The sequence below is a fragment of the Ostrinia furnacalis genome, unplaced genomic scaffold (genome assembly GCF_004193835.3).
Source record: "Ostrinia furnacalis isolate ACB-3 unplaced genomic scaffold, ASM419383v2 OfSCF4245, whole genome shotgun sequence".
NCBI lineage: Eukaryota > Metazoa > Arthropoda > Insecta > Lepidoptera > Crambidae > Ostrinia > Ostrinia furnacalis.
In genome coordinates this window covers 1,196,640-1,211,080 of record NW_021134484.1, presented here as the reverse complement: position 1 = coordinate 1,211,080, position 14,441 = coordinate 1,196,640, and the positions used below count along the sequence as shown (strand labels likewise).

General features: G+C 37.4%; 1 protein-coding gene across 1 annotated transcript in view; it reads right to left on the bottom strand.

Annotated features, from left to right (window-relative positions):
* Window positions 1-808: 808 nt before the first annotated feature.
* Window positions 809-14,441, bottom strand: part of cac (calcium voltage-gated channel subunit cacophony) — a 43,099-nt gene continuing 29,466 nt past the window's right edge. Inside the window, exons 27-39 of the mRNA XM_028313485.1 lie at window positions 13,659-13,841; window positions 12,547-12,638; window positions 12,031-12,193; window positions 11,673-11,800; window positions 11,329-11,531; window positions 11,036-11,247; window positions 10,514-10,549; window positions 7,488-7,600; window positions 6,989-7,143; window positions 5,500-5,580; window positions 4,559-4,752; window positions 3,820-3,929; window positions 809-2,788 (exon numbers count right to left, since the gene is read on the bottom strand). Coding sequence (XP_028169286.1) covers window positions 2,572-2,788; window positions 3,820-3,929; window positions 4,559-4,752; window positions 5,500-5,580; window positions 6,989-7,143; window positions 7,488-7,600; window positions 10,514-10,549; window positions 11,036-11,247; window positions 11,329-11,531; window positions 11,673-11,800; window positions 12,031-12,193; window positions 12,547-12,638; window positions 13,659-13,841 — 1,887 coding nt within the window. The 3' untranslated portion in view covers window positions 809-2,571. The remainder of the gene's footprint in view (window positions 2,789-3,819; window positions 3,930-4,558; window positions 4,753-5,499; window positions 5,581-6,988; window positions 7,144-7,487; window positions 7,601-10,513; window positions 10,550-11,035; window positions 11,248-11,328; window positions 11,532-11,672; window positions 11,801-12,030; window positions 12,194-12,546; window positions 12,639-13,658; window positions 13,842-14,441) is intronic.

Sequence of the window (14,441 nt, the reverse complement as noted above, 5' to 3'; positions counted from 1 at the left end):
CAATTTTGTCGTACTAAAGTGTCGTACGTAACCTACCACATGCCTTGCAACAAATGTTGATGGTGTTGAACGATTTCGCCTTAAACGACAACTGTTATACTTAATATTTAATACGAGCTATCATATTATTAATGAATTAGTTTTCTCTTTTATAAAATATAGATTATATTTATATTTTGACTCTTAGTGAATTGAAAGAAAGTATTCTAAAAAGTTCCAATCGATTATATCGTCACCGTCGTGGCAGAATTAAATAACTGACAAAACCAAAGTTGCGAGATATTCACGTTTTTGTGATTTTTTTCGTTAAAAATGGCGATAACTTTTAAGGGTAAAAATATTTTACTGTCGGTCTTTTGATATTTTATACAGCAAATTTACCTTTATTAAATCAATATTCTTCAATGATGNGACGATATTTATAACTGTTATAATAATTCACTAGCATCAAGGTACTATTTATATTGTTGCGTTTATAGATATTTTGATAATATTTAATAATAATGGCGAATTAGAAAAGTTGTATTTACAGTACAACAGTCGCGTCGAAGGCGATAGCTAACAGGTGACTAAAATGACGATGGCGTAACATACCGAGTTCAATGGGAGTAGGACGATTGTTAACGGATTCTTAATCGAGAAGTCAACGTCAGATTCGGTCGGCCGCCTTTTTATTTTTAAGAATAATTCAAATATTACAATTTCAACAATGGCTTATTCGAAACAATTTTTAAAACATCAATATAATAAGTCGCAAACCGATTCTGCTTTTGACTGTACATAAAATCCTTAGATTTTGTGCCTGGTGATTGCTTTGTTTTTTCTATGTTAAACGCCTCATCGACATACTATGAAAATAATTATATTTTATTGCATTAGAAATTTTATATTTCGTTGTAAGGTATTTTAGTAACAATTGCTAGAATTCATAATTTTATGTTACACACGTAAATATTTTCTCTTGTGTTTTCACAACTTCTAAACAGTAATAATTTTTTTGTTATAGATAAACAAACATACTTATGTCGATGAGAACACGCCATATTGCAGCGAGACATCGGTCTAAGAGTATCTGTGTCATTTATTTATGGGTTTTACTAAACAAACAACTAAATTGGGATTTAATTGGTTGTTGCTGACCTTTTGGCTTAGTACTATTCAAAGTAACCTCTACAAACCGATCTATAATAAGATTTTATCGAGCAATAACCCAGATACTTTTACAAGGACGTCGATTCTTACATCTAATGCATCTTGTTAGTCGGTAATACTAAACGAATAATCGTACACACATTATGCAGTAAACCAGGCGGCAAAATCTCTATAAACAATATCAGTACACGATTTAACAATTTAGGTAATCCTTTAATGCTGAAATATATCTTCAAAGTTACATACAATTCATATTTATTTAGTTTTAATCGTATTTAAATAACGTAGGTATAAAGCACTTGGGGGAAGGACAGCAAATTCAATAAAAAATGTTTAATTATTTATTTAGTATATTAACTAAGTAAAAATTATTCGCTATGTAAATATTTTATACAATACTAGTATTAATTTGTTCGACGATGAATCGCTAGTGTTCCTCCAACGTCTAACGGGCGTGAAACGGTGTCGGGCCGGCCCCGCCCTCGGCGCCGCGTGCGCGGTGCAAATTTATATAGAAACGATTACTTTACGATACGGACTAATAATTTCATGTAAAAATCCTAGCGCAAACGAGTCGTCCGGCACCGTCTTACGCCACCTTAACCTTAGTAAATCAAGGAGTAAAATTTTAGCGAATTAAAAATTAAATTTTCCAAAACTTTGTAAACACTAGAATTTGGATATAGCTCGCGGAGGCCCGTCGAGGGTTGTCGGGCGGGGCGGCCCGCTCCGGGAGGGACGTCCAAACGGCTGAGCAACGAGAGTCGTTTTACACGGTTGGTATAAAAAGTAGTGATGGTCAACTCAAGTAAGTAACTCGAGTTAACTCGAGTTGGGCGTAACTCGAACCCACTCGAGTTGAATTCTCTCAGACTCGAGTTCGTATCATAAACCGAATGGATCCGACATGGAACGAAGATTGCCGATCATTTGAGTGTTGAGATTGAGACTATGACGTTCATTTGAAGTTAACTTTAAACTGCCGGTTATTGTTGTAGATTCTCGTGTTTTATGTTCTGTTTTTTAAAAATGCCAAGTGATAATAAATATAAATATTTTTTAAAATTAAAATTCAAGCCAAAAATCCATGAATAAATTATTATATTTCAAACAATAATTTTTTCTTTCTTAATTTAGTTAGTATGATTCTCCCAATACATTATAAATGATATGTTTTTAAATGTTTATACGGATCTGAGGGAATGAACTGGTAAAAATAAGAAAAAAAAACTGACTTGTCCATCCAGTTAACTCGAGTTACGTGGATTTTAACTCGGGTTAAATCGAGTTTTGTTTTTCCCGAGTTGGGCCATCACTAATAAAAAGTGCGCGTGCGGGGGGTCAGAGGGAGTGCGCGGGCGCGGGGTGCGGGCCGGCGCGCGCGCGCACGTCCCGCTGGGAGCGCGCGCGGCCGCGCCGCTAGCACCAGTCGTCCTCGTCGGAGTCGGAGTGGCGCGCGCGCGGCTTGTACCCGTTGGGCAGCCGCGGCGCGCCGCCGGCGGGCGACGGGAGCGCGCGCGAGCCGCCACCGCGGCCCAGCGCCAGCGCCGCCTCGTAACTCAGCGGCGCCTCGTAAGCGCGCGCACCGCCCCCGCCCCCGCCGCCCCCGCGCTCCAGGTCGTAGCCTCGTCCGCGTCTGCGAAACCCAAATTAGTGGTGTATGATTAGTCCGCGTCAACAGAATTCGAAAAAAAACTCTTGCAAAGACAAAGACGTGACGTCATAACTAGGCGGTAGTTTATAGGAAGGAATCCAAGAATGTGATCATCCGAACACATTCCTTTCGTACAAAGTACTAAAACGTGACGTCATAACTAGGCGGTAGTTTATAGGAAGGAATCCAAGAATGTGATCATCCGAACACATTCCTTTCGTACAAACAAAGTACTAAAACGTGACGTCATAACTAGGCGGTAGTTTATAGGAAGGAATCCAAGAATGTGATCATCCGAACACATTCCTTTCGTACAAAGTACTAAAACGTGACGTCATAACTAGGAGTTAGTATACGAGAATATCTAAAGATATGATTTGCGTTTGATGCAAACTAAATCGACGTGACGTAAAAATTTGTGGGTCGTGAACTAGAGCGTTTTGAGAATGCCCTGAAAGGGTAGAGTCAACGAAGTACCTGATTCTTTCACCAATATTTACTATCGTGTGTTCATTTACCAAACCAAAATATGTCTTCCTATTATGCATGTTATCGACATAAACGTATCTTTCTGAAACAGCTAGGTATCTAGAAATCGCTGGAAACTTGTTTATTCAGTCTGATGGATTTTTTATCGTATCTTTTTCACAAGATTTCCAAAGTCTTGACGCGGTCGATAGTAGAGCCACGAGTGATACCTAATTGACACTTACTTGCATAAACACTACTGTAGGCAAACAGAGCTGAAAGTTTTGTATTAATTAACTTAATAACTAAAAAAGTTAAATATCTTACACAAAGGGGAAATAAAGCCATTATTTTAATTTTCATCACAATTACTTAGTCTTCAGCAAGAAAGTTTACTCTTATTGCTTTTTCCTCTGAGATTTTATAGTGCCTTTGATATATTAACCTCTCTAGTCATTCATTTGTCCAACTAAAAAAGAGCTTTGTTTTTTTCAATCAAGTAGTATAAATCTCTAGTAATCAAATCAAATAAATTATCAACTTACCTCTCTCTAGATCTATAATCTCGGTGTATCAGTCTTTCAACTTCTCGGCCATACTCATACTCATCATGTACAGGCTCTACGGGTTCTCTCACCGTATGCCTCAATGATAACTGAAATAGAACAAAAATAAATGAGTTTTCAGAAGTATAGAATTTGACCAAGCCCAAATGCCGAAGTCCGACCGTGAGCCAAGCGTCAGTATAGGAATAGTGCTACCTTAATGGGGATAGAATTTGTTTATTCTCAATCTTGGAATCAAATGTTTTCAATGTTTGGAACAGAACAAGTTAATTTTCCCTTAGTCAGTAACAGATATTTTGTACCCGTTCCACGAGATTTCGGGAACAGCTAGTTACAGGTGAAAACAATCTTAAACCACTGAAAGTGAAGGCTGTCTAACAACTGCCAATGTGGTATCACGTAATTAAATGACCTCTTGTAGCTTTGCATGGAATAACCTTGAAAATAAATTATTCCATTTTGTAAGGAAGGCGTCGTAGTTGACTACGAGCTACGATGCTACAGAAGATGTGTCGCATCGTAGCTCGTAGTCAACTAAGACGCAACGCAATCAAGTTGCGGCTACGTGCTACGTTTTTTCTGCGTAGTTGCTACGATCAAAGTATTTTTTTGCGAAATGTCTCTTCGGTTTAGGTTCCGAATTGAGAGAACTGGGCGTAATCGCGTCATTTTCATTTAACGGTTGTTGTAATTAAATGTGGGTTTACGCTATACTCACGTGTGATGGGCTGTGGCTGATTCTTGTGAACGGCGGCTGCGGCTTGACCTGTAGCGTGGACGGTTTAGTGGGCGTGGGAGGCAGCTGCCGGCCGCGGCCGCGGCGCGTGCCCTCTCGCTCGTACGAGCGGTCGCGCCATTCCCGCCATTCCCTTTCCCGCTCCCGTTCCCGGTCGCCACCTATCGGTGCCCAAACTGATCTTTGAATCATTTGCTAGTTCCATTCGCGGAAATTAGCTCTCAAACGCGAGAGAACTATTCTGGAAAAGCTTTGAAAAGGGTTTCAAGACGATCGTCATAAGAACCTTTCAAAAAGCTTTCCCAAACAAGTGTCTATTGATTCCGCGATTTTGATTGTCGTTTGGTTACCGATTTACTTGAAAATAAGAAACATCGAATGATCAAAAGTAAAACAATAAAATCAACAGGGTTGTGATGGAACTATACAAATTAATGTAAGTTGAACAGATGTGCAAACAATTTTCTCATTGTTGACTCACCGCGCTCATTCTCTTACAATCTTCGCGTACATTGAACATCTAACATAGCCATGGGCAGCAAAGGGTCTCAAGATTTTGTTCATAAACAAGAAATATAATTTTGTTAGTCAAGAGATTTCAGACCCTTTGCTTTACAATTGTAACTTAATTTGAAAATTTAAACGTATTCACATTGTATGCCCTAAGCTGAATCGTGTGGTAATGACCGCCTATATTCAAATGTATTATTGAACTTTAAATGTTTGAAAGTGGATGTTTGAATGCTTATGAGTAATGTTAGGGAAGAGTAAGAACTGAAAGTCATTCTCATGTTTGTAATTTAAAGTACGTGTTCAGAACTGTCCAGGTGACGTTCAGTGCCTTCTCTTATACTTAGGAACTGTTATCCGCGGCTTATTTAGAACTGTGAGTGGCCCGTAGTGTAGTGGCGAGGGGATCTCACCGTAGGTGTGGTGTGGCGGGCTGGGCGATCGCGAGGGCTGGCTCAGGCTGGTTGTGGGGTGCGGCGCCCTCCACTCCTTCCCTGCTGTCAGGAATACCTTCATGTACCTTCCACCACGCTAAACCCTAAGCCCGTCGTACTACCGACCTTATTTCCTACCCACAAAGGTGACTCTAAAAGTTTTGGGTGTCTGTTAACGTGGTTAAGTACGGGTTGTATGGACACGGAATGGGGCAAACGGGACTGGGTATCGAACTCGGTTTGGAAAGTGTGTCCAGTGACTACATTGTATGAACATAATTTAGCTAACCCAATAGAACATTTTGATACAGTAATAAGTCTAATTGTTCGATTACAATATTATGTCGATTTTATATGGCTACCGCTGTCTACTGCAGAAAATATAGAAATTAAAATATAGTCAAATCATCAAGCTTTTGCATGCTGCATGATATTTTAAGTGAGATTGTTTAAGTGCATGCGCGGCACCCCTGTTTCTGAGGAGCCCATGAATAAAGCGATTAAATATGTGCAAATAAGAGCAAAACCGTTTTCAAATGGGCATCATATTTTAGCATGCAGCAGGCAAATTCATTTATCTCGTTGTAAAACGTGAATTTCATTAATTACACATTGTAGAGGCCAATTAATTCCAATTTCATTTCAATAGCATTTGCAATTTGGTATCAAATGCCAATATGTTATTCGCTTATATCTAAAATGTGTGGCCTGATGGTATAATTATTATGACATTACTAACAATTTCAAACATGAGCATTATTACGTATGTATGATGAGCAGTTTAAATCATAGCTAAGTAGCTACTAGGTATAATGTTACAAAACTAGCTTTGTGAAAATGTTTAGTATGGCTAGGATTTACAATCTATTTATCTAAATCACGAGCCTCAGTTATTATTATAGCTTAACTGATTGGCTTTCGCTGTATCTTAAAACTACATCTACGAAACATGAGTATCTACAACTACTTGTAAGCTAGACTTCCCATCTTCTCACAAAACTTTCAGAGTACCTTCATGAGAAGAAAAATGTTTGCAAAACTGTTTAGAATTCTCTGAATTCAAGCTAAATAAAACAGTAGGTATGTTGACGGTTGATGTTACGGTAAGAATATAACTACAGGACTAAAATAATATAATAATGGTTAGAGGCAAATAGCTCATAAGGAAGCTTAACAAATTCGAACGTGATATCATTTAATGGTTTAAGAACACGGTCAAACACGGTTATGTTCGAGTTTGCATTAGCATTAAGCCAGTGAATGGTAAATCTGCATTCTTTTCATACAAATGAATGCTAGATGATGCCATTATTATCGAATTCGCTATTTACATAGATGATCTAGGTATGGGTCTAGGGTTTTGTCAGATTTACATTTCACTTTAGACTTACTTGCTTCTGTTCAAAATGTTATATAATTGTTCGTAGTATTTGGTATAGCTAAGTAATGGGATAAAAGGTGCACCTACCATGTGGGTGATAGTGGTGTGGCGCACGGTGCGTTCGCCCGTGCCTTTGATGTTCATGCTTAACTATCTCGACGACGTTGCTGACGGTGTCGGAGAAACCGATATCGTGATGGTAACCTCCGTAGTGCCCTCGTCGTCTCGGACTTGGCGTTCGTCTGAACAATAAAGCATACACTTTAACACGTTTAAATATTTCCCTAAACAATACCACCGTCACCATGCATGTTAGGGTACATGCAACATTAGACAACACATTTATAGGTAGGTAGAAACTGGAAAGATAGGGTCCAAGTCAGCTGTTAACTGTTGATTAGAAAAATGGTTAGTACAAGGTAGGGTTACGGTTGTAATAACGCGTGCATGGTGAACATACCATTTTTCACTACCAATACTTTGAGATCAATCTCTTCTTCGATGACACTACAAAACAAAATAAAAAGGAAATAACAAAACCAAATGATAATGCGAACAAAGGTAAAATAACGTGATTTATTGTTACCTTAAACTAGAAGATCTTCCATGGTGACCATTTTGGTATGTATGAGCTGCTTGTAACCGCCCATCGTCCAAGGACTCCATAGACGCATGTTGCGATCCTTGCAGCTCCAATACCTACAAGTATATCGTGTTAATATTCCCATCATTGGCCTTGCTTTGGACTTTTCATTTACAGAATTGATAAACAATGTTTATTACTGTCCCATATTTACAAAATTTTGAGGACATAACACATGCACACAAGTGAATGCTACTTTAAATTGCAATTCATGCAACAAATCGTGCCAGTGCCATATAGTAACATTTAAGGGTGTTTTACTTACCCAAACGTCATTGCTATCTACATCGCAGATATTATAATAACATGCTTTATTTGATTTACCTCGGCATGCAAGTTTTATGTTGTTGTATAAATATTGTTTTGGTGTCATGTTAGATATTATGACTGGAGGTATGTTGGTATGTCAATGTATTGATTGTGATGGTGCTATGTCTAAGTATTTAAGAAAGAAGAATGTTAGGAAACCACCCATATAACATTAATCCGAATAACATTCACTAATCATATCTCGAGATATCAATTAGTACACAAAAATCTAACATTTTGTTCTACGAGTTAAAAATCAAACCTAATTTACTGAAATCGTTTACCTAAACATCAACAACCATCTGTAAACTTCAAAATATTTACCATTAATATGTTACAGCACAATCAAATTAAACACTAAAGAGCCTAAGGCCCTAAAATACGTTAAACCACATTAGTTACCTATTAATATCATTTAGAATCTAATGTTAACAACGAATAATATCAATAGCCTATGTTGTGTTATTCTCAAAACACTCAAACAAAGCTCTGAACATAAAATGTACAACATCGACTATATCTATGACAGATGTAAATGCATCGATGTGGCTTTTCTAAAGGAACACCCATTTAGCCATACATTAACAACATTTGGACCCTCAACATCACGTATTTGTATCGTAAAGTGTTTTCCAATTGCATTCTATTCATCTTAAAATGGAATCTACAGAATTTTGCTTGGTTGTCTAGTGATATTGGTGGTAACATCGATTGCACTTGACAATAGCTAGTATCGGAGCGTCTGACTGACAAGGGAGTACGACATTTAGGATCGACTCAACTTCACCCTATCAAAAGGTATTCACCTTTTTGTTATTCCTGTAACAAAAGAAAATCATTGTTAGTCATTGATCAGAGTATTGTAAGTTTTCTTGCTGGTCTCGGCTACATTGTCATTTAAATGACATCAATTTCTCAAGATTACGGTTTTATACTGGATCATCTCGCTTAACATTTTATATTTAAATTGAAAATGTTTTCCTCTTCAGTCACAGAATAACAACTAGTTCTAAGTTAAATTATAATCATGTGATTATCCTTTTAACCTTGTTAAAACAAGTCTTTTTCTAGTTGTATGCTTGCGTTATTGCAGCTAATATCACTTTTCATTTTTATGGAACTAATAATAGCGAAGTATTTGTACTCACTTGAGTGATTTTCTGGTGTTTCTGCGGGCGAGGTTCGCTAGCGTGTGTGGGTCTTCTGGGTGTCCTTCAGTAGCGCCGATGGGAGGACCCTCATGGCTGAGGGAGCCGGCGCGCGACCCGGGCCCCAGTCCCGCCGCCACGTCCATTAGGCAGTTAAACAACGACGCCTTCTGCACCACGCACGAGGTCACCCACCCATACTCGCGATGCGCACGCTCATGTCACACACAGGCCCGTAAGGACCAACTAACGGCTAAAGCCTACATGAGTTTGCGCAAACATCCCACACATCATGTCCATGCTGGAGTTCTCTGTGTTTGTGTGTGTTTGTAAAGTGTCAGAAATCCAACCGATGGACACAATAAAAGCAAGGATGTATCAGTGTTGTTATAGTGAATATGAATGCGGCTATCTGAGAAAATAATACTGTCACAAATTAGTTGTAGCATGTCAGTGGAGGATATGTTCACGTCGTACATGTTGGTAGAACCTTATGTATTCAGATATGTATAAGAGCTGTAAATTACAAAGCATTTTTATAAAGTTTAAAAACAAGTGCTATTTAATAAAATTCATGTGCAAGACTGAAGCCAGAGGCAAGTCATCTCGTTAGCGTCATCACCGTAGTGCGTTCACTTCCAAAGGCACAGGATTATAATATGTTCTCCAGCATGCGCAGATTTGCGAATAAAAATTTCATTTTGTAAATTGTTATGCTATATTACAATAATAATTACAAGAAAGGCAAATAAGAGCGTAGCAAGAAAGCATTCTGATATTATTTTATTATCTGGCCACTAAAATGGTATTTTTATTGAGCCAAAATGTACCTAATCAAAACCAAATATGAAAGACACAATAAGTTAAGCCAAAGAACAAACAAAATCACTGTTATTTCGTAGAAGAAAACCATGTCAGAAAAACTCATGCACAATCCTAAAACAGTATGAATATGGTAAAATATCGTAAAAGAAAATTAGATGCATAGTGTTGCTAGGGTATCGCTAAAGACAGCGAGCGAGTAATGTAAGATCGGACGACACAATTGGGAAGACAAACAAATCTACGATAAGGACAAACTTCTAACACTACAGACAAATTATCAACTTCTCAATACAGACACACTTGTCTAAGTACTATTTTGCAACTATAGGACAGGTCACTATATTGTGGTTTACGAAGCCCTGACGGTCACTTGATTGACAAAAGTGTGCAAGACGCGCACAAGTTTGCCTAAGCTAATAAAACATCAAGTGCGTCATTATCAACTAAAACTAATTCTCTGTTTATATCATCTAAACTACTTGGTTTAATTTGATCAATTTAAGAAAGTTTCTTTAATTGACCATCATGTCATTCTTTCGGTCATCGCGATTTATTTATCATTCTTTATTTAATATTAAGTTTATTCAAACACGATGCGAGAAGAATTTTATGATAAAACAAAAAATATCTAGAACAGTGCAAGTAAAAAGTAGTCAAAGTTCGATCCGTAAAATATTATAATACTACCGGCTGAATGGCCGTAGGGCTATTCTCGTTGAATGCCTGAAAAGTAAACCACCAATGTAGACGACTCGTTAAGAGTCGAATTGACTAAAGTGACTCTGTATTGTTGTTATTGGTAATCCATATCACTGAGCCAATCTGTCTCTTTGACGACAACGTTTAAAAACGTGAGAATTTAGAATGTTAGATAGATCGTCAATGAACACAACAATACATCCACAGATAGACAACACAACCAACTCTATTTACTAACTATGATGTTTCAAATTGTAATCTAGTGTGGGGGTAAATTATAAGGGGCCATCAACAAACACTACTTTAAACGTGTAGTTATTACCTACCCACATAATAAGTAGTTACATTTGGCTCAAAATTACAGGTATTTTACGTACGAGTATATACATTAGGCAAAAGCCACACGGATTTACTCTGGCTTCATTGATATACTACATAGGTTTTCATAAGAAATTTTGCTTGTAACTTAAAATGTACAGTCAGTGCAGGGGATAGAAGGTAATCACTTACCGGAACGCCCTGTGGTGCGGTTTGGCCAAACCTAGTAGATCTCCAGCTCTCTAAAATGAGCAATCCCGCGTAGATCTTTCCTACGGTCAATTTCCCTGCATTGAGTACGTCGTTTCGAGGCACCAACAAGTCTAACATCTTCTTTGCTTGGAGTGGCCATATTTGTGTTATCGTTTCTCTTAGTTCTGCATCTGCTTGGTCCATTTCTTCGGCTGAAATGCAATGTTAAACAATATAGTTACTCTCATTTGTCATTTGTTATACTTTTTTAATTATATTTTAATTAATCTTACCTGATCTCATCTTGATGTTCAGGTTTTCCCGAATTAAGGCAAATAGTGTTGTTGTAAAATTAACTTTCCCCTCTTCATCTAGCGGCATATTCATTCTAATTAATTTCTTATACGCTAGTCTATTTGGACACTTATTACCAAACCCCAGAGGTGGATCCATATTTTTCAACATATCGTACATTTCTGTATAATGAATCTTCCCCCTGAAATCAAATAAATTATGCTTTAAGTATCCATGTAAAACTTTGTAAGTGTCTAGATGAAATTGTTTTAGATAAATAAAACATTATAATGTAGATGCAGCAACGATGAAACAACTTATAATATTTGCAATCATTACTTACGTGGCGTTTGGGTCATATTCTGCCCATATTCTAACAAATTCATCAAGATGATGCGCGCCGAGAATGGACGAGTCTCTTGTTAGATAGTCGAAGTTATCCATAATGACGGCAACAAACAAGTTCAACATCTGGAAGTAATAGAAATTGTTGAAATTAAAATATTAAATGGATATTGGAAATAAGAGCAAACCCCAGTTTTGGGCACAAGATAACCAGATAACCGATGAATCACACAATCATGTTGTAAAAATGGCAATAATTTTTATTAGAGTTTAATGAAGATATACTTTTGTAAGATAAAATAACAAGGTAATAGAACAATAAAGATTTCATAAAGCATACGGATTCAAATACTCACAAGAAAGGAACAGAAGAAGATGAAGGAAACGAAGTAGGCGTAGGCGAGCGTGCTCCCGCAGACCTCGTTGGACTTGGAGCCCTGCGGGTCCGGGGTCTTGGCGCACTTGGTGGGCTTCAGGCATGCCAGCATGATGTTGGGCCACGACTCGCCCGTCGCGCATCTAAACATAAAGTGGCTCACAGCGAATGGCTTCACATTCATAAAAATCAAAATTTCAAAATTAGCGCATGCACGAAGTTTGGAATTATTTGTTTTTTTTTTATCATCGTAGATATTGATGCGATTTTCATCATCTTTGATAAGTTTACCTTCAATTTCAATAACATTTCTACGTGACAGAACCAAACCGTGATTTGCATGCTGTGATAGCATTCTAAATCATAAAGCATTATTCAGCATAATCATTTTATTACTCAAAGATTCTTCATCAGATACTTCACTAATGTGGTGGGCAAAATAAATTACTACATTAGGATTAAAATTCGTTGAACAAAAAGTTTAAAATATGCTTACCTGAACAGTAGCATGAGTGCTTGAATGAAGCTTTGAAAATTGTTGTGTCTGTTCAAATCTGACTCGGATGATAACTCTATATTGCCAAACACCTGTGTTCAAGCAGATACAACACAGAAAGTCAGCATTGTGTGCAGGTCATACGTGTCACCTAAACATCCTAAGCTCATCGCCCCAATGCATTTTACACACTATTCTACCTCAATTATGTGACTAAACAACTAGGGTTAAGAAGCAAATTTTCGACTCATTATAAAATACAAACTTATACGACTTTTCAAGGGATAACCAATAAATCAACGATTACTTCTAAGGTTCGACTAAGGCTACTTTGTAATCTTGTGATGATACTGTTACTTTTGGTGATATTGTTTTTATGCTTGATGATAAAAGTGTAGGTACACATGTAGAATTTATATTTGATATAGATTTTCGGCTGTGACCGCATGATTCAAGTACCAAGATGCAATATCTGACCAGGTTGTGCCATGCGTTCTATTCTCTCGCGTTTGCGCCCTATGCTTGTGGCTACGCCGCCGCAGCGGACTTGTGAGTCAGGGTCGGTATTACTACGCGTACTTCTCACCGAAATAGTAGTAAGATAGCCCCCACGAAAGATCGGAAGTTGTTATGCCTGTTCACGGCACTGTCTGGATCGTATTGGATGTTTCCAAATACCTGCCATTAGAAACATATCAGTGCCTGTACCATTTGATTATTATTAATCACTGACATCTCTTTTCCATCACCCATTTGCCCGAGAAACAGACAAAAGTTTTGATGAATTTGATATAGATGTGTTGATGATATTTAATTTGATGTTTGTGTGATTATCAGATGTGGCAAAGTAGGCAGGACATAATTATAAGACATTCGCAAGATAGAGTCAATACTAAAATCAGGAATCTAGAGAAGGAATAAGTTGAGGTTAACATAAACCTATATTTTACATCGGAGACTATTAACTTTCTGCTAAGATTCTATCTGAGATGTAGTGAGAATTACGTACTACTTAGTCTAAAACATCCCCCAAATTTCGAGAGCCCATTATTGAACTAAGATCTAAAATTATTGCAAATTAAAGTGTCGTGACGGGAGAAAACAAAACAGACCTGCATCCCGATGATGGCATAGATGAAGAATAGCATCGCGATGAGAAGGCACACGTAGGGTAAGGCTTTAAAACTCTGCACGAATGTCCAGAGCAGTATCCGAATGGTGTACCCCTGTCTAAGCAGCTTGATCAGTCGCGCGGCTCGGAACAGGCGGAGGAAACCGACGTTGAACGTGTTTTCCTAAAAATGGTAAGGATTTTATTAGTCAAATCTATGGTAATGTGGATCTTTATGAGAAACTTTTCAGTGAAGTCTTATTAATTTAGCTTGTGCCGTCGCGAGTGGACTAACTGGATCTCATTTACTTCTTATTACTCGTGGTCTTAAGTCCGTATAAAATGCTCAATCATAGTCATAGATTCTGTGCTGCGATTGGTTGAAATAATGATATTCACAAATCAAACCCTCGATTTATTCTTAAACTGAATCGAATTTTAATCTTCGTTCTGTAATATTATTATGCTTCTTACTTTTTATTTTGATTGCTTTCCTAGACTACAAATTCCTACAGAACTTGCAGTTTTCCTTCGACAACGGCACAAGCTAATAATTTAATCAAATCAAAATTCAAATCACAATAAAATCCTGTAGATTTCTACAAAAACTCTTGCAAAGCCACACATTTGGTAAAACAGATACAATACTTAATACTTTTTAGCACCATTACATAAAGCTTTGTAGACTTATCTAGACAAACTTTAGTATAGCTAAAATACGTCTTTAGGTATATTCTAATGAAATATAATAGTAATAAAATTACCTAGGTAAGATTATAAAATT